General features: G+C 34.7%; 1 protein-coding gene across 6 annotated transcripts; it reads left to right on the plus strand.

The window, feature by feature from the left end:
• Positions 1-9,823: 9,823 nt before the first annotated feature.
• On the plus strand, positions 9,824-15,324 carry LOC144563183 (Tudor/PWWP/MBT superfamily protein). 6 transcript variants are annotated; one of them, XM_078312595.1, is made up of 4 exons: positions 9,824-10,129; positions 10,480-10,793; positions 12,933-13,789; positions 14,293-15,324. In XM_078312595.1, exons 2-4 carry the CDS (start codon positions 10,576-10,578, stop codon positions 15,147-15,149), a joined length of 1,932 nt encoding a protein of 643 aa, XP_078168721.1. In that variant the 5' UTR covers positions 9,824-10,129; positions 10,480-10,575; the 3' UTR covers positions 15,150-15,324. The 6 variants fall into 6 exon arrangements, with proteins under 6 accessions (XP_078168721.1, XP_078168723.1, XP_078168720.1 ...); XM_078312597.1 differs by having other exon boundaries at positions 10,484-10,793; XM_078312594.1 differs by having other exon boundaries at positions 9,824-10,124.
• Positions 15,325-17,958: the final 2,634 nt, after the last annotated feature.

Consider the following 17,958-nt stretch of genomic DNA (forward strand, 5'->3'; position numbering starts at 1 on the left):
TTGGAAGAGGGGTAGCAGCTTTGTGAAAGCTTGTTATACTTACAAACACAGTTTTTTAACAAAAAATTTTCTAGTTTAGCTAAGAATGTGACATTACTACTGGTGGTAGGTAGTTAATTAACTAATATTTACAAAACACAAAAGATGTGACATAGTTTTTTCAGAGGTGGTGCTATTATTTTCTGCTCTTGTTTGTCTTTTCCTTTGCCAATTCCAGTGCTGCAAATATTGGAAATTTTGTTAGTTGGTGGCAGGACTGATGTGATATGAAGAAAAATATATTTAATCATATCGTACAATGAATAGATTAAGCAATCTGAAAGACTATTTATATTGTTTGATATAAAGTTTGTAAGATGTAAATGTTCATATGCATTACAGCATCAAGTGTAAGATATTGGATTGTTCTTTTTGCTCCTAGTACAATTTTGGCAAGGTGGTTAGGCCTATGAGGATGTGATTACAGTAAAGAATCATTCCTATTAAAATGGTGTCTTTTATTTTTGCTTTATGTTCTAACTATCATTGTGTTGTGATATATTTTACTTTAGATTTTCAACTTGTGGACAAGAGTAAAATTCAACTAAACTTGTTCATTATACTAGGCATGTAATCCAAAAGAATTGGAAGCTCAATTTGTGATAATATTTTTTTGAACAACCCTGAAATTACTGAAGAAAAGAGAAGATGTGGACCAGTGGACAATTACACTTGCATTCCCTCTTGGGCAGCAGTTGGATTGGAGCAGGCATTCATAGTTGGCATACTTAAAGAGTCAAAAGGTTCAATTGTGATCAACGCTGAGTGTAAATTATGGCTAATCCAAATAGAAGGGCATAGTTGGAAATTTTTTACCTTGTTCGTAGCTTTATGAGTTGTTGTTGCAATATTTAGTTCTTACTCTGAGCTGTGCAGATAAGTTAATTTTAGATTATATAAGAGCAAGAAGGAAAGATGATGAAAAGTAGATTAAAGAAGGCAGGTTGCATAATTGTTGGAAAGTAAGAAATTCTTTTTTGTTGTTTGAATAACATTCATTATAAGGAATAGTTTCGTAATTGATGTTGAGTTAATCGGTGGTGTAAGAAAGTGGGAAATGGAAAGAACATCTACTAAAAAATCTACTGTTGAAGAGCCATTTTTTGTGATTTGATATAGTGGTGTTTTGCAATATTTAATTTATCATAGTTTTCTATATTGTATTTATTACAAAGGCCAAGCTAGTGATGACTAATTAGTAAAAGAGACTATCAAAAAGTCAATTATGTTGTATTTTTCCTCATTGATTGTGAACCCTGGTTTTTCTTTTAATTATACTTTGTTTGATATTTTAATGATCTAATTAAGTGAACTCTGGAGTCACATATAGTAGTAATCTTTAAAGACAAATGAACAATCTAGTGGTGGATACCAAGTGTAAGAAAATCTGATTCGGTGGCCCAAAATAAAACATATTGATTTATGTGCACCCTTTACATGGGCTGATTTAAATGGCCTGTTTTAAATCACGTAATTAATTGACCTATTAAGTTCTGCACAAGGTTCATGCATGATAACATTTGATTAAAGGGCGCATATTATTAAAAGGTTTAATTAAAAGGTAGATAGCGCTGGATTCAGTGCACGTTGATATCCTTAATTAAAAGGTGCATAATTGACAGATGCATACTGACTAAAGGTGCGCTTAATTAAAGATTCCATATTAACAGATGCTTGGTGTGCAAGTCAACTAGTGTATATCTCTATATTCAGCACAAGATACAGTGTTAATTGACAGAGCTATTAAAGGGTTTGATTAAAGGGTGCAAATGTCCATGTAAGATTTATCTCCCCTGTAAATATTACTTTAATGACAAGCAATAGAATGAACGAAAATTATAATAGTAAGGTTGATCCTCTCTTCATCAATATTTCATAAAGAACAAGTTGTTATTGCTTAGAAAGAGAAAGAGGAGAGAAATCGCTTTGCAGTTCTTCTGACGGTTTGTGAATAACGATTCAAGTGTTGTTCTAAAGATTACTATGGATAAAGGTATGTAATCTATTTGATTGATTCACATGTGGAGACTTTGATTTCTAAGATCTTTGATTTGCTTTTGATGATTTTTTAATTCCGCTATCGAAACTTTAAAGATGATTAGTTGTACTTATTTTAATAATTGTGTAAGTAGTTGAGCACGAAAACATCTACTTACACCAAGTACTACAATAGGGAAGTAAGTTGGCATGAAATAAATGTAATGAGTTTAATTATAGGAGAAGGAAAATTGGTAATGATTTTCTCTATTTGTGTTTTGTACTTGTTGTTTTGGTTATCATCTGGTGGTATTCATGGTTGTGCTTTTGGCTCCTTTATTTCCATGGGTGTAGGGGATGTCGTAGGGACAAAATCTATCTCAAGTACTTGATAATTTGGAAAGGCTGCTTTGAATTTATTTTTGCCCCAGGTTACCGTGAAAAGCATTTTTTTCTTTCGGAGCTCGTCAAATTTTGGCGGCAATTCTGTTTTCTTTGTTTGTTGTGCCAATAGTTCATGTGCTATGTTTCTAGCCAGCTTTTCTGCCATTTTTCTGATGAGGACAAAGTTGGCTTCCCTGATGCTATCTTGAACTCAAAAACAGAAATTCAACCTGAAGATGAGAAGACTAATAAAAAATTCTGTCCTAGGAAAAATATTGTACATAATAAATAATTGTACAGAAAAATAGTTGTAAGAGTATATTTTCTAATATATTAGTAAATGAACTATTGGTAAAAAGAGTTCATCTTATTAGATTATTTCAATAGTAAGATTGGAGATTCAATTAATGAAGAAGCTGTACATCTTACTTTCAATGGCTTTGTTAATGTAGTGGACTTACCATAGCAAAGGTAGTTATAAGTCAGCTTCTCATTTCAGGCAGTAAAATGAGGTATTTGTCGTTATCACACGATTTCTGTGTATGGGACATGAGAGATACCATCCGTGTTCATCTAGAACTTCATTGATTTTTGTCACAACATCAAACAGTTTGTTCTGTATTGTGTGCAAACTATATAGTATTTTTTTTTGAAGAAAATTTACGGAAGAGAGCAATGTTGACAACTTTGTAATAGTATTGGAGTATTTATAGATATCTTAATTTTTCATGTATTGTGAATCGACTTAATATTGAATATCTATAGAAATATCAAAATGCTAATTAACTATTCCAACTTAAGCAAGATAAACATATGTAAGTAGTATATATTTTGGGTATTTGTTCCGTTTGATAAGTTTTTCCATTAAGTTAATAAGCAAAATTAAAAAAAAGGCAAACTTTAAATATGCGTTATAGATAGAAATTCATAGCAAATTTACTAACTTATTATAATGTAATTTTAAGAGGAATATCTTCGCAAAGGAGTTATGTATGAAAATGCTAGTTAATTAAGATTTATATCTGAATCTGATTGTTTGCAAAGAAGTGGTCAAATGAACTCAATAAGTACAACTTTTGAAGTAAGATACTTGCCTCGTTGTCTGTTGTGCATAGTTGTTGTAGATTTTTAATATAGATGCACACTGGAGCTGTTTTGTTGACCTCTTGTTGCAATGCTGGAGCTGGGTTTGTTACGGATTGAATCTTTTTTTGTGCAATTCTGATAGCAGAGATCATCATCTTTTGTTATTTTTGTTTGATAGTTGTAAAATATTGTCAGTTAGAATGTTAATTAAATTATTATTATTACTTGTTTAAGAAGTCTCTTATTTTTGGTATAGATTCGTCTTGATATATGCGAGTTGCCGAGTAGCTTTTCATGGAGTAGTTTTTGAAAGAATATTTGTCTGCAATTTTGTAGAGATGTTAGTATGTATATTGTTCGCACAAAAGCGTGCACACAAAGTTTCAGGTACAGCTAGCTGTACCCTTTTAAACCGTGATTGAGCTTTCGTATTAGGTTGCAAGTGCACAACCTTTGTCCAATGGTACAATCAGGTATCGATCCTCAGGGATGGTACAATTCGAGTCTAGATCACTACTTATCCTAGTTAGGTACTAGAAGTGAAGAGTTTGGTTTGAATTCGTTTCAATTTTCTAAATTCAATAACAGAGGATAACAGAAAATAAATGTTGGTTCAAATTGATTTAAAATGAAGTTTCCAGGGTTTCAGATTTCATCCTCAACCTTGCCTCTCTGGACCTTCATGCGACCCTTGTGACGCGACCCGCATAGTCTCCCATGCGACCCGCGTGGTCCTCGAGTGAATGCAACATTGAACCCGTTTCTGAGTTATTTACTTGTGTAAGGATCTATTGACTGTACCTAAAGTTCCTGAACCTCAACTCTCATTTATTGGCTTAATGAACCTAGTAAGGAATTGCAATTTCACCTTCTTAGATCTACAACCTCAAACTTTCGTTTACAAGTGTTCAATCTAAGTCATTTGATCGGTTTGCTAAAGGTATCCACTATCTCTCAATAGATGGAAATCTCACATCTCGGTTCAATTGATCTATCTTTTCAGATCCAAGACCTACCTCAAGTACTTGATCAAATTACAAGAAATATCAAGGTCTCAATATTAGAAGAAATGCAAGAAACATTCAACAATAGACAACAAGATTCAATCAAACAATCACAATCAAGCAATGGAAGAATAATACTCAATCAAATGAACACAACAACAACTCAAATTCAAATTCAATGCATTACAATCAAGGTTTTAGATTACATCAACCCTAAAAACAAAATAGAACTACTCAAGCATCATAGAGAAAGAGAAAGAGATAAAAGGAGAAATCATGATAAAACCAAATGAAACAATCTAGCAAGAATCTTCACTCTTTCTTTCCTTTCTTGCACCACACTCCAAGGATCTTGAGGTTTTGAATCTTCAAATTCGGAACCCCTCCCTCTGGTGGCAGGGGTGGTCTATTTATAGACTTTTCAAAACGAGTACTTCAATTTTGGGCCTTTATTGGGCCTTTGCTGTCTGCTCTGGAGACTCGCGATGCGAGTCGCGTCACTACTGATGCGACCCGCGTTGGAGCATGAGGGATGCGACTCGCATGAGATGGCATTGCGACCTGCTGGTGCGACTCGGAGGACTGGATGCGCCTCGCGTCAACCATGATGCGGGTCGCATCAAAATCTCTTAACTTCAGAAATTCTCCTGATTTCACCAATTTTCTGCAAAGTAAGAATGAAAGCGCAGCAGTACCAAATTCTACATGTATTCATTATAATAGACGTTATTTGATGGCTTAAAATACATGTTTTGGTACTGAAATTGGTCAAAACAATAGCTCAGATATAGCAATATCATATATGATATGTTTTGTGTTAGAGGTAAGTTATAACAAGGTGGCAAGCTTTTATTGCAATACATAATATGTGTAATTAGTTACCTATGAATACTTGAATCTAGATAGAGCTGAAAGCGAGAACAACATGTTGCGTTTTTTACTGGTTTATTATATTTTGAAAATTTTCGATGTAATAACTATCATGGTGAATAATATTAGTAATCTTACAAGTTTAAAGCTGAATTTGATTGAATCGGATGGAACGATAAATTTCTGACATTTGCTTTACGTACTCTTTAAAAAAAATGAAAAAGTCATTACCTTTCTAATTATATGACTTACTCATATGATTTAAAAATAAAAGAAAAATGTTATGAAGAAAATATGTCATTTCATAAACCATTGTCTCATAATTGTCAAGTATAGTGCATAAATTGCAGAGGAATATTATATATGATTTCAAAAGCGTTAGGGGTATGTGTGATATTTCTTTTCAAGACCTGCATGACATTTCAACATTATGCTATAACACATTAAAGTATTATTTTCCTTTTGCCAAACTCAATGGTTAAATGATATGATTAAGTGAAATTTAAATCAAATTTGGGTTTATGAAAGATGCATGTCAATAATATTCTAGAAATATCATATGTGATTTGGAAAGTGTTAAGGGTATTCTTACAATACTCTTAGAAGTGGGATGAGCAAAAGAAGGTGAAATTAAGAAGATGTCAAACTTTGTAGATAGTTTTATTTTTGAAGGGCATTTATCTATAAGGTTTATAAAGTTTGCAAGGATGATGTGGTGATAGTTTTGTAGATGTGATATGTAAGTAATAGTGGCATCAGATGTCTTGTATTTTAGAGATATAATAATGAAAAATTGATGAATTGGTGTAGGCTTCATGCAGTTTTGTAAGAAATATGATGGAGAAATGAGAAAACATTAGATTTTTTTTAATGTCATAATTTCCAAATAGTATGAGTCTAATGTGGTGACCAATGACCCTCATTTAGGAGGGCTATAAAAAAAGGTGAAATTGAGAAAGCATTGGAGATAGGTTGTCAACCTGATGACCTATAAAAATCTTATACATGGGTTGTGCAAGATATATGAAATTGAGAAGGGATATGGGTTTAATAGACATCGTAAAAGTCCAAAGGTTGCGACTCTAATGTCATGACTGTAGCACTCTTGTGCAAGAAGGGTGAAATGGAGAAGGCATTGGATTGTCTAGATATCTTGATTTCCAAAAGGGATGATCCTAATGCATGACTTATATGGTTATAAATAGGCTTTGCAAAACTAGTGAATTTCATGACCTATAGCACTGATGAACCTAACATTGTGACTGAAAATCATGAGCTGCTCTGCCAGTGATTTCATTTTTGCTTGCTTTTTTGTTCATTGGTAAAATGAAAAACTATTTTACGGAAGATATTACACAATCTCAAATTCTTAAGAATGTTGACGGCCATGAGTATAATCTGAACTGTGGTACCCATTGGTATCAGTATAATTTAGGTAGTGATAAGTACTTAGCTATGCAAGAAAGGTGAAACCGAGAAGATATTGGATTTACTTGAAATCGTGATTAGTGAAGGGAATGACCTTAATGTTGCGACCTACAGATCTTTATTAAGAGGTTTTGCAAGGAAGTTGAAGTAGAGAAGGCATTGGACTCTATACATTATGTGATTCGTAAAATGACATCAATCTGATGTTGCGACCTATAAAATCCTTATAGATAAATAGATGGATTGTGCAAGAAATGTGAAATTGAGAAGGCATTAGATTATATAGATGTCAGAAAAATCCAAAAGACATGACCCTAATGTCGTGAATGATGAAATTGTGAAGGCATTAGATTTTCTACATAACTTTATTTCCACATGGACTGTACATGAATGATGAAATTGAGAAAGGATTGTATTTAATATATGTCTCAAAAATTCGAAGGGCAAGGTGAAGACTTTCTTTAGTTATTCGTAATTTGGGAAATTCTCATAGATATGAACGAACGAACATATAAATCGAATTTATGAGAAACGTACAAATCTAATTTTCTCACAAACTTACAAATATAGTTGAAAGCATACAATCTATAAAACTAGAAAGCTAATTTCTCACAAACTTACGAATCTAATTTTCTGGAAAACCTAGAAATCTTGAAAATGTACCAACTTGATTGCTTTGAGCGCAACGCTGAACTGCTTTCCTCCCTTCTAGCTGGAATATTAGCAAAGAACACGGAAGGAAGAGGCCATCGTAAGGTGGAGCAAGGGGCGACAGGTTGGAGACTGAGAAGAAAATGATGGGAGAGAAGAGGAAGAGACAAAGGAGACGGAAGAAACGTTTAGGTTAGGCAAGGGTGAGGCGGAGGGTTCAAGGTAATGAAATGAATGAAGAAGGAAGAGGAGGTAATAGCTAGCTGAGGGTTTAAGAAAAATTAACGAACGAAGAACACGCGTCACACTAATAGACTTGAATTTGTGACAATACGTTGGATCCAATTTCAACTTCTGAGGAGATGACACCACTTCAATAAACAATACCAAACCCTTCCAACCTTATATATATAATAGATTATAGCTAGTTGAGATTGTATAGTCAAACTTTTTTTTACTCTTTCTTCTCACTTGAGGTCCTATTTGGCACTGAGGATTGAGTGAAACCAGTCTAATTTTAAAACTAGAGAGGTATGAAATACTTTCGAGGAGAAAAAATTAGTGGAGTTATTTTTTAAAATAAGAAATCTTTAACTCCGACATCAATTTTTTTTAGATGTCTTTTACATGAAATATATATTCATCCTTTAGACGAACCGTGCTAGACCTGTGATTTAAAATAAATTGAAATTAAAATTAAAAAGTTGAACTTAATTAATTTTAACTAATTATGCTCATTTTCGTATTAAAAAAATTACTATTATTGGGATATGGAAATAACTTTTTTTTTAGTAATTTTTATCCTAAAATAAAATATAAGTAGCTATTTTATATAGAGGAGGGTTCAAATGCCTCCATGTTTTTGTGCCTCCATCATGCCTCCATCTCTCTCCATCATTTTCAAAGTTCAAACAGTCGATCCAAACCGCTCAACTTAACCTCCATACTAAAATATGTTTGGAGACCAAATTTTATATTTTTAGGAATTTTTTTACTATTTTTTTAGATAGGTACAAAAATACTGTTTTTAGATGGTTCAGATTTACTGATTTTGTACCTATCTAAAAAAATAGTAAAAAAATTTCTAAAAATATAAAATTTGGTCTCCAAACATATTTTAGTATGGAGGTTAGGTTGAACGGTTTGGATCGACTGTTTGAACTTTGAAAATGATAGAGAGAGATGGAGGCATGATGGAGGCACAAAAACATGGAGGCATTTGAACCCTCCTCTTTTATATATTCTACCAAAATTGAACTGTTACTACTCTACCAAAGTATTATTGGTGCTGTTATTTTATTGTCATTAGTTAGTACTTAGGAGTTTTTTTATTCCAATAAAATAATTAATACAGAGGGTGTTTAATTTCTTTCCAATTTTTTGATACTGTAAACACTAAACAAGCATTTTCTAGGCAGCATATACTAGTCTAATTTCTAAACACGATAATATAAGAATTTAAGTAGAGTGTAAATTTCAGAAGAGGAGGGTTTCAATACCTCATACTTTTCATACCTTATCATATCTCATATTTTATATCTTTGTTTTGAAAGTCCAAACTGTTGATCCGAGCTGTTCAACATAATATTTATACTAAAATATGTATGGAGATGAAATTTTATATTTTTTGAAATTTTTTTTTACTATTTTTTAAGATAGATACAAAATTATTGTTTTTTGAATTCATCCCTAACTATATTTAGTATAGATATCATGCTGAATAATTCGAATCGATAATTTAAAATTTAAAAAAGAAAATATAAAATATGATGATATATGAAAGGCGGGCATTAAAACCTCCTCATTTCAGAATTAAGTACAATAATTCATTTCGAAATTAACGTGCATGTCAAACGGGCCCCACTGTCTAATAAGGGATGAAGGGAGCAGCAACGGGCCTGACACAATTTAGATCGGAGAAGTGGATTTATTTTATTTTCATTTTAACCTATCCCGACATCCTCTCCTTGAATTCAAATTGTATAAGTAAATTAAACTCTGAGGTTCTATAAAACGAATCCTGACCGTCAATCCGTATGAGGCACGGATATTTAAGTACTTCGTGCAATAACCGGATTGGCCGAAATTCTAATTGAACGGCTCAAATTACAAACCTAATATATGAGGTAATGCAGAGAATATGGGCTCTTCTTCCCTTCCCTTTATCAATATCCTCTGCATTAACGTACCGTTCGGCCGTGTGATCTAATTTCGGGCCAATCCAGCCCACGCCTATAACTCTCGGGGCCTTCAATATCTGTGTGGATTTAAATCAAACGGTCCAGATATTAAGTCAAACGGTGCGTTAATGCAGAGGATCCGGATTCCCCTCCCCTTCCCTTCCCTTCCCTTCTCTCTCATCAGCGGTTCTGCCTCTTACCCCTTTACGGCACTCTCTGTTTCCACTTACCCCTCCCTCCGCATAGGCGGCAGGGACGAAGCACAAAACCCCCCGAACCCTTTTTCCCCTCTTTCTTCTCCACCTGGCACCTAACAAGGCTTCCTCTTTCGCTCTCTCTCCGCATAGAGAGATACTAAACCCAGGTAACCCGGTCTCTCTTTTAGCTGCGTCTGTCCATCTCTTCTTCTCCCTCATTGGGCCGTTCCCTCTTTCTTCCCCTCTCTTCACCGCAGAAGAGTGGCTGTCAGGAGGAGTCGGTTGTAACGGAGAGGAAATCGAATCGGGTAAGGTCTGTCGTTTATCTCATAATCTGTAGATCAGAACCTTGAGCGGTTTTCTTTTCTCTCTTCCTCATCAATGTTGCTATTCTATTTTTCTCTGTATGGCGTGATTTTTTATGAGCGCTTTTTTGCCCTAATTTTTCACTCTTTTTTGACATAAAAGAAAAGGTTATCTCCTTCTGGGGTTTTTTAAAGGAATTTTAGTATTTACTTTATCATATTTAGTTTTCTTATAAACGATCCTCCTGAATAAAAGAAATACTAGTTTTTCATATAGTTTGTAAACCCTAAAAATATGTTATTTATTTATATAGTTATTTTTATCTCCAACTGAACTGATCCTCGTTTGCTTTATTAGGCAGGGTTTTCTACTGTAATGTGGTAAGAAAAGTCGCTGTCAACTACTCTATTTGCACATCTACAATCAGCTCAAAACTCTTCTGCAAAGAGAGAGATGAGTAGTGGTGATGAGAAGGTGGATGTGAGTATGGCAGATGAAAGATGGGCCCCGATCGAAGACAGGTCACCAGGGACACTGGTGTGGGTCCGGCGCCGAAACGGGTCATGGTGGCCTGGCCGCATCCTCTCTAAGGAAGAGATTCCAATCAAGCTTAGGAGGCCTCAGAGATCTGGCATTCCTATTAAGCTCCTCGGCAGAGAAGATGGAAACATGTAATCTCTCTCTCTCTCTCTGGCCCTACCCATGTGCATGCAAGTAATTATCTCACTCTATTAATGCGTGATCTATGATTAATTTCTGTAGTTAATAATTTAGCATAAGCTGACCTAGGCTACTGGACTGTTCTATTCTTTTCTTTTATTGCTGTTTGATGCGTGGCAAGTTTCTGCGTGGTGTTTTCCAAAATTGGAAAGGAGGCGTTACATATAGTGTACTTTTTTTCATATCTTTAATACCCGTCTGCTAATCGACAGCCCCAACTTCTTAATCTGATCACTTCCTTAATTTGTCCAAAATACCCCTTTTCTGTCTTACTACTAATTCCTATCTTCTATTTCTCAATCCTCACTTGCAACGGCACTTCGTCCTGCTTTGTTTGCTAGCCTCTTTGTTCTGACAAGCATCTTGCTTCTCCTTAATATTGGTGAATTTCGTGAAGTAGAGAAGATAATTTGGGATTCTGATGCAATATTTCTTAAATTGTCAAATCTAGATGGAGATTTGTTATTCAATATTTGGCCCAATTTTGCAAAATCATTGATTTACTCCTGATCTTTTCCAAAATCAAAATGACCTCAGAGCTTATTTGGCAAGAATCGCGAGCGGGTTCTGTTCATGCTACTGTTTCCTAAGGCACTTTTCAGTGGTGAATCACTAAGACACGGTTTGGCATCTAAAGTATCAGCAATCTACGTGCAGGAAAGGCATGAGGTCGGATGTCTTATTGCCACAGAGAAGTGCCTAGAGAAAAAATGACCGGGGAATTTGATTCTCTTGAATTACAGGCTCGATTATTTAAAGTTTCTGGGAGTTGTTTTGATTTTAATTTGGGTTTGCAATCCAGTATAGATTTAGCATAAAGAGGTCTCAGCAGTTATGCCGATATCTGTTTAATGCAAAGATAGCGTCTGGAACTTTTTTTCTGTGAACTAAACTACAAAATGAAAAACTAAAAAATCAACACCAATTGAAAAAAAAAAAAAAACTCTTCAACTCTCAATTTCATTAAATATCTAAACTTCGTCCATAAATGATTTATGAAGTCTAAGCAATCTCTGTAGAAAGTAGAAACAAATGTAGATTAGATACGTTTGGGAAGTTATAGTACAATCTAAGAGGCAGTCTTCCAACTTGATTCATGCATTGTTTATATTGGACCTTATCGATACTATATTACTATGGAATGAAATTGAGATGAGGTCGTTATCTCTGAGTTATAATTATGGCTGATGTTCATGAAACCCAAATCTTAAAACAAAAATTGAACCACATTTTTTAGCATTTAATGAAGTAAACAAGGTATGTTGCATGGGGAATGGTATGCAATGTTGCACAGGGGGCTCTAAGGCTTTGGTCTCAGAGAGCCTAAGTTGTGGTTACTACTACTTATCACTCCATGCATGGAATGTTGTAAAAAGGAAGTTGGAGGGGCATGGTATTCGAGGTACAAGAGAACTAAAAATATTAGAGATTAGAAGTAATGGAAGTTAGAAGTGATGCCTTGGTTTTTTTAGCCAGTATGCACAAGCTAATCTGACGATATAAAATTATGTGAAAACTTAAAACTCATTGCTAGTGCTCAATAGTTTTCTGTACCAATGACCTAGTGTATAGTTTGGTGAGGGGCTTTGAGTCTTCTCCACTAAATTAAATATCATTTGGCTATTTGGGAGAACTAACAAAATCTAGGTTGTTGTGAGGCAATTAGGTAGACAGTGGCTTAGCACGTGCTGCTATTTATTCAGAGAACCCCCACAAACTAAGGATACCAGAACTTGTAGAAATTCTGGTTAATACAGGTGCTATTCTAAACAACTGAAGATGGTCAGATAGAGATGTCCATTAGAAAGTGGATAGGACGTCACGATGAACAAAGGTTATAGTACTGTGAAAAACCTTGGTGCACTATTTAATTGGCTATCTGAATGGAATTTTATTGCATTTGATATCTCTTAATCATCTGTATTGACAAGTTCATTTATTTACTATTTAAAAACTAATAGTCCATTAGAATGCTGGTATGTGCTAGTGCATTTTGACAACCGCACATCGTGCAACATCAATTGGACCCATCTTTTATGTTATTTTGCTATTATTTCTTTCCTGAATATCAAATTTTGGATCTGGTGCAGTGATTGGTACAATTTAGACAAGTCAAGGCGGGTCAAACCATTTCGGTGTGGTGAGTACGATGAATGCATAGAGAAGGCCAAGAAACATGGCTCCCAAAAGAACACTAGAAAGTACCCTAACCAGGGAAAATATGTTCGTAGAGAGGATGCTATACTCCATGCTCTAGAAATTGAACGCAAGGCTGTGCGCAAAGCAGCTGCTGATCCTCCTACTTCCTCCGCTAGGCCAAGACAAATAAATGGGGTCAAGAAAAAGCCATCTCATGAAATATACAAGAATGCCTCCGGGGAGCGGCATCGTGCTTCAAGGAAGAGAATTAAAAACCCTAATGATTCGGAGGAGGATGTGAAAACTGAAGGGATGCTGAGAATGAGGGATTTGACAGAAATTGGGTCAGAGAAGGAGAAATCATCGACAATGAAGAGTGAATCCCTAGAACTAGCCCTTGTAAACCCTAATTTGGTAAATGATATGAATTTCCAATTTGGTGTAGGTAGTTTCGGCATGTCTACAAGTACTAGCTTGACTGCCAAAAAGAAGAGGTCTAACATGGCACAGGCATATGAAAATATGAGAAAAAAGCAAAAGAGTGTACCTTTGTCTAAGATTTGTGATGGCACAAGAGTAATAATCCCATCATATTGTGATTGGGTGGGCCCAAAGGCATCAAACAAGGATTATCCCATGGATATGGGGATAAATAACAAAGGAACTGACAGCTCAGAGACTTCATCTCACAGTACATGCAATGGTAGGGACTCTGAATCAGGTGGTGTTTTGGGGGCTGTTTTGGAAAATGCCGCCTCTGATGGGTTTATTAATGTGCCTCTTGTTATGGGAGACTTCTACAATGGAGGTAATTTTATATTTCCCAGTCTCACTTATGTTGGTTGTGTTGTATAATGTTGGTACATTTTGGAGCTCAAGAAATTGGTCTCTTTCTGATTTGGACTTCAGTTTGAATATCAATGAACAATGCTGCTCTATTCCTATGTATGGTTTGAAATCTTGAAGTGTACTGATGTACCAGGGAGTGCAGTACATCACCTCACTAGCATGGTGCAGGTTTGGTAAAAGGAAAATTCTTCTCTGGGTTGTTGGGGCGGTCCCCGTGCCCCTCATTTTTTATTTCTTTCCCTTTTTTTTTTTTTTTTTGGGTGTGTGTGTGTGTGTGTGGGGGGGGGGGGGGGGGGGGGGGGGGATGCGACTTCTAACTTCTTATGAGTAGCATTGGCTGTGACTGGTACTGAAATTTGCACAAACCAACAATAACCAGCTAAAGTTTGTATGTATGGTTTAATATGGTATGTTATTGCTTAATTATCTGTGTATTTAACTCTGTCCTTCTGACTTCTTCAGATCGTGCACCGTTCAGCTCATACACATCTGACAAGACTGGCACGTCCATGGGAGAATGGAAAGGCACTAATTCAAACCATGGGGCATCAAATTCTCAACACAACAACCTCACTTCAACCAGCTCTCTGGGCCCCACAGAGCAGCCTCATGAGGATGGTGATGCTATCGATTTCCCTTCTCCTGAGTCAACTGAATCAGAGACTATCAAGTCCATGGATGCAAAACCTGGTGTCCACTCAGATTCAGACGATACAATCCCTGAAATGGAATATCTGGTAGATTCACCTGTATCTGATGATCCGCAATACGAGATGGTAAAACCACTCAAGAGCATTTCTATGGAGCCTACTCTCTATGAAGTGGAGATGCAAGTAGAAGCAAGTTACAAGGGCCCGCGTGTACCCCTTGTCTCTCTCATGAGTAAGTTGAACGGGAAAGCTATTGTTGGCCACCCCATCTTGGTTAAAGTGCTGAAAGACGGATCTACCCTTCCCCTAGTTAGTAGAAGAGAGCATCACCGGCCAAGCACAAGCAGCATTAGTCAGCTGCTGAAGAGGGGTGAAAAGGTAACTTCTGGTCAAAGGAAGGGAACTAGTCGTAAGTCTTCCAAGACTTATAAAAAGACAGTTGCTGGTGACAATAGCAACAACAGTAACAATGCAAATAAAAAAACTGGGTTTTCTCCGAGGAAGATGAGGAGGCTTTCGTCAATTACAATTGATCAAAGAGAAAAAGGCGAGAGAAAGCTGTTGGTGGAAAAGGTTGGTGGGCCCAGGGTTGCATGCGTACCGCTGAGGCTTGTTTTTAGTAGGATTAATGAGGCACTGAAATTTTCTTCTAGGCTAGAGAACCCTTAGAAACTATAACAGAAGTTCAATAGCATGTTACCTCAGTGTGCCTACTTGGTGGGCCATTGGAATTTCCTTTTGTAAATTTCTTGCTTCTTTCAACTGCCGGAGTTGAGATACAGTTCAAAGGTTCAAATCAGCGTTTAACTCATAAAATTTTAGGAAATTCTGTGCGTGCTATTTATCCCCATTTACTGTTGGTTTCTGTGTTAGTGTTTATGTTATCTTTCCTCGTTGCCCCTTGCCAGCTTAAATTCCTCTGATGCATTATCTATGTTAGTGTTTATGTTATCTTTCCTCTAGTGGATCTCTTTACTCGCAAGCTTAGTTTAATTGAAAGAAATATCGTAGTTGCCTCCCCCCAACACTGGTCAGTGGATCCAAATCATCCTTTTCGTTTCCTTGTAAGGTATGATCTCAAAATTCACGATTTGGTGATGATCTCGAACAAATTTAATTAGTTGTCAGAACATTAGAACCACTACAGTTCGAACTGAAACACAAATACTGCAATTTTCTAGAAATAATTTTCTTTGGATCGTTTGATTTACTAAAAAAATACCGGATTTATCAGATCTTATCGGTACTCTGTCCCTTAATTTTCCTTCTCCCTGTTTAGTGTTTTTTAAAATTATTACTAACATTTCAGATAGGAAGTAGGGTGAAACAACGTGTTTCATTGAAACAAGCTTCTTCTTGTAAATCCGTACCAAACAACTGATCCTTATTTCAGCTTAAAGTAATGTCTCAGAAAATATTTTTTTCTAGAAATAAACTTAAATCAGTACAAGTGTACAACATAATAACAAATAAAAAGGATGAAACTAGGAAAATTTAGATTGTAGAGCTAAAACATGAAATACATAATATGTGACTGTTTTAGTCCTCCTCGTAAAATGTTAAATGGGTATTTGTAGGCTAGTGGCTAGAATTTTATTTTGTAGTTGGAAAGATATTGGTTTACAGTTTTATGCATAGCTTATATCAGGTTCATATTATGGCTTCGTATCTTTTAAAGTTTAAACAGTCAATCGGGTTGTTCAATATAATTTTATTATGAAAATTTACTCAGTGACAAAATTTACATTTTTTTAGTTTTTTTTTACTATTTTTAAAATAGATAGAAAATCAATAATTTGAATGATCCCAAATTTTTAGATCAAGTGTTTTTTTTACCTATCTAAAAAAATTTGGAAAAATTCTGAAAATTATAAAATTCTATCTCCGAGCATAGTTTCATATAGAGCGGTTATCTAACTAAATTAGGAAATATACAACTTTGAACATATTCACCATACCGTTCATCTAATTAAAATTTAAATGTCTTACTTTCAATGATCTATCTTTCAAAACACGCTTCCAAAATGGAGAAAAACCAACACTACTTATTATTCTATTGCTATATTTTACTTCTAATATTTTTTTTCCACACCTAAACTAAAAGATCTTTGCATTTAATGAGCCACTTTATATTAATAAGTCCTTATTCATGATTTCCAAACTCAAAACACAGATTTTTTTATTTATATCCAAAAAATAAATCAAATTACAAAAACTAACCACTTCGGCGTTGAATTTCGAAAACTACCCAATATTTTTTTTCCAGTTACCCAATTCCCGGATTAGTGAAATGGGTCCGTTTATTGGTTAACCGGAAATGAGCAAAATTTTTGGTATGGTATATGTCCGGTTAATGGTGCACCAGTTTAAAGTCACTTCTAGGTAATCCATAAAATATTATGATCTTTCTAGTACATTTAATTTATTAAAAGTTGTATCTATTTTGAGAATTATTTTTGAATAACAATTATTAAATAAATTAAAGTTTTTATTTTTTTTTCAAAATAGATACAACTTTTAATAAATTAAATGTACTAGAAAGATCATAATATTTTCTGGATTACCTAGAAGTGACTTTTGAACCGGGATCAATAACTCATAATCTAAGCATTTTTATTTTTTTCCAATAACACATAAAGAAATATATTAATTTTTCTTACAGCCGCGAAAAATCCGACCTGAAAAATATTGATCCGGGTTATTTGTTGCAGTCTTTCTAATAAATCAAATTATATTGTATTCCATCTATTTTCAAAGAAATATGAGATAGGCTAATGTGCTTTCGGTAGCATATGGGCCGAAATACACACGGTCAAAATTTGAAATTTCAAAATCCAAAAAGTCGATATGAACCGTTCATTTTGTTCTCTATATTAATATGTGCTTGGAGACCAAATTTTACATTTTTCTGAATTTTTTTACTATTTATTAAGCCACTTTGAAAATCGGTGATCCAACGGTTTTACTGTTTTGTTAAGCCACCGTTGGATCAGCAATTTTTAAAGTGACTTAATAAATAGTAAAAAAATTCAGAAAAATGTAAAATTTGGTCTCCAAGCACATATTAATATGGAGAACAAGATGAACGGTTCAGATCGACTTTTTGGATTTTGAAATTTTAAATTTGGACCGTGTGTATTTCAGCCCATATGCTACCGAAAGCACATTAGCCTATTTCAAGAAATATATTCAACATTTCTAATATTTTAATACAAAAAAAAAATCTGTTTTTTTAAAAAAAAAAAAAAAACCGGTGCACCATTGACCGGACATATACCATACCAAAATTTTTGCTCATTTCCAGTTAACCAATAACTGGACCCATTTCACTAATCCGGGAATTGGGAAACCGGAAAAAAAAATCCGGTTACCCAGTAACCGGATTGGGTAGTTTTCGAAATTCAATGCCTTATTTTTTGTAATTTGATTTATTTTTTGGATATAAATAAAAAAATCGGCTCAAAACACCTAGACCATC

The sequence above is a fragment of the Carex rostrata genome, chromosome 12 (assembly GCF_964058835.1).
Source record: "Carex rostrata chromosome 12, lpCarRost1.2, whole genome shotgun sequence".
Classification (NCBI taxonomy): Eukaryota; Viridiplantae; Streptophyta; class Magnoliopsida; order Poales; family Cyperaceae; genus Carex; species Carex rostrata.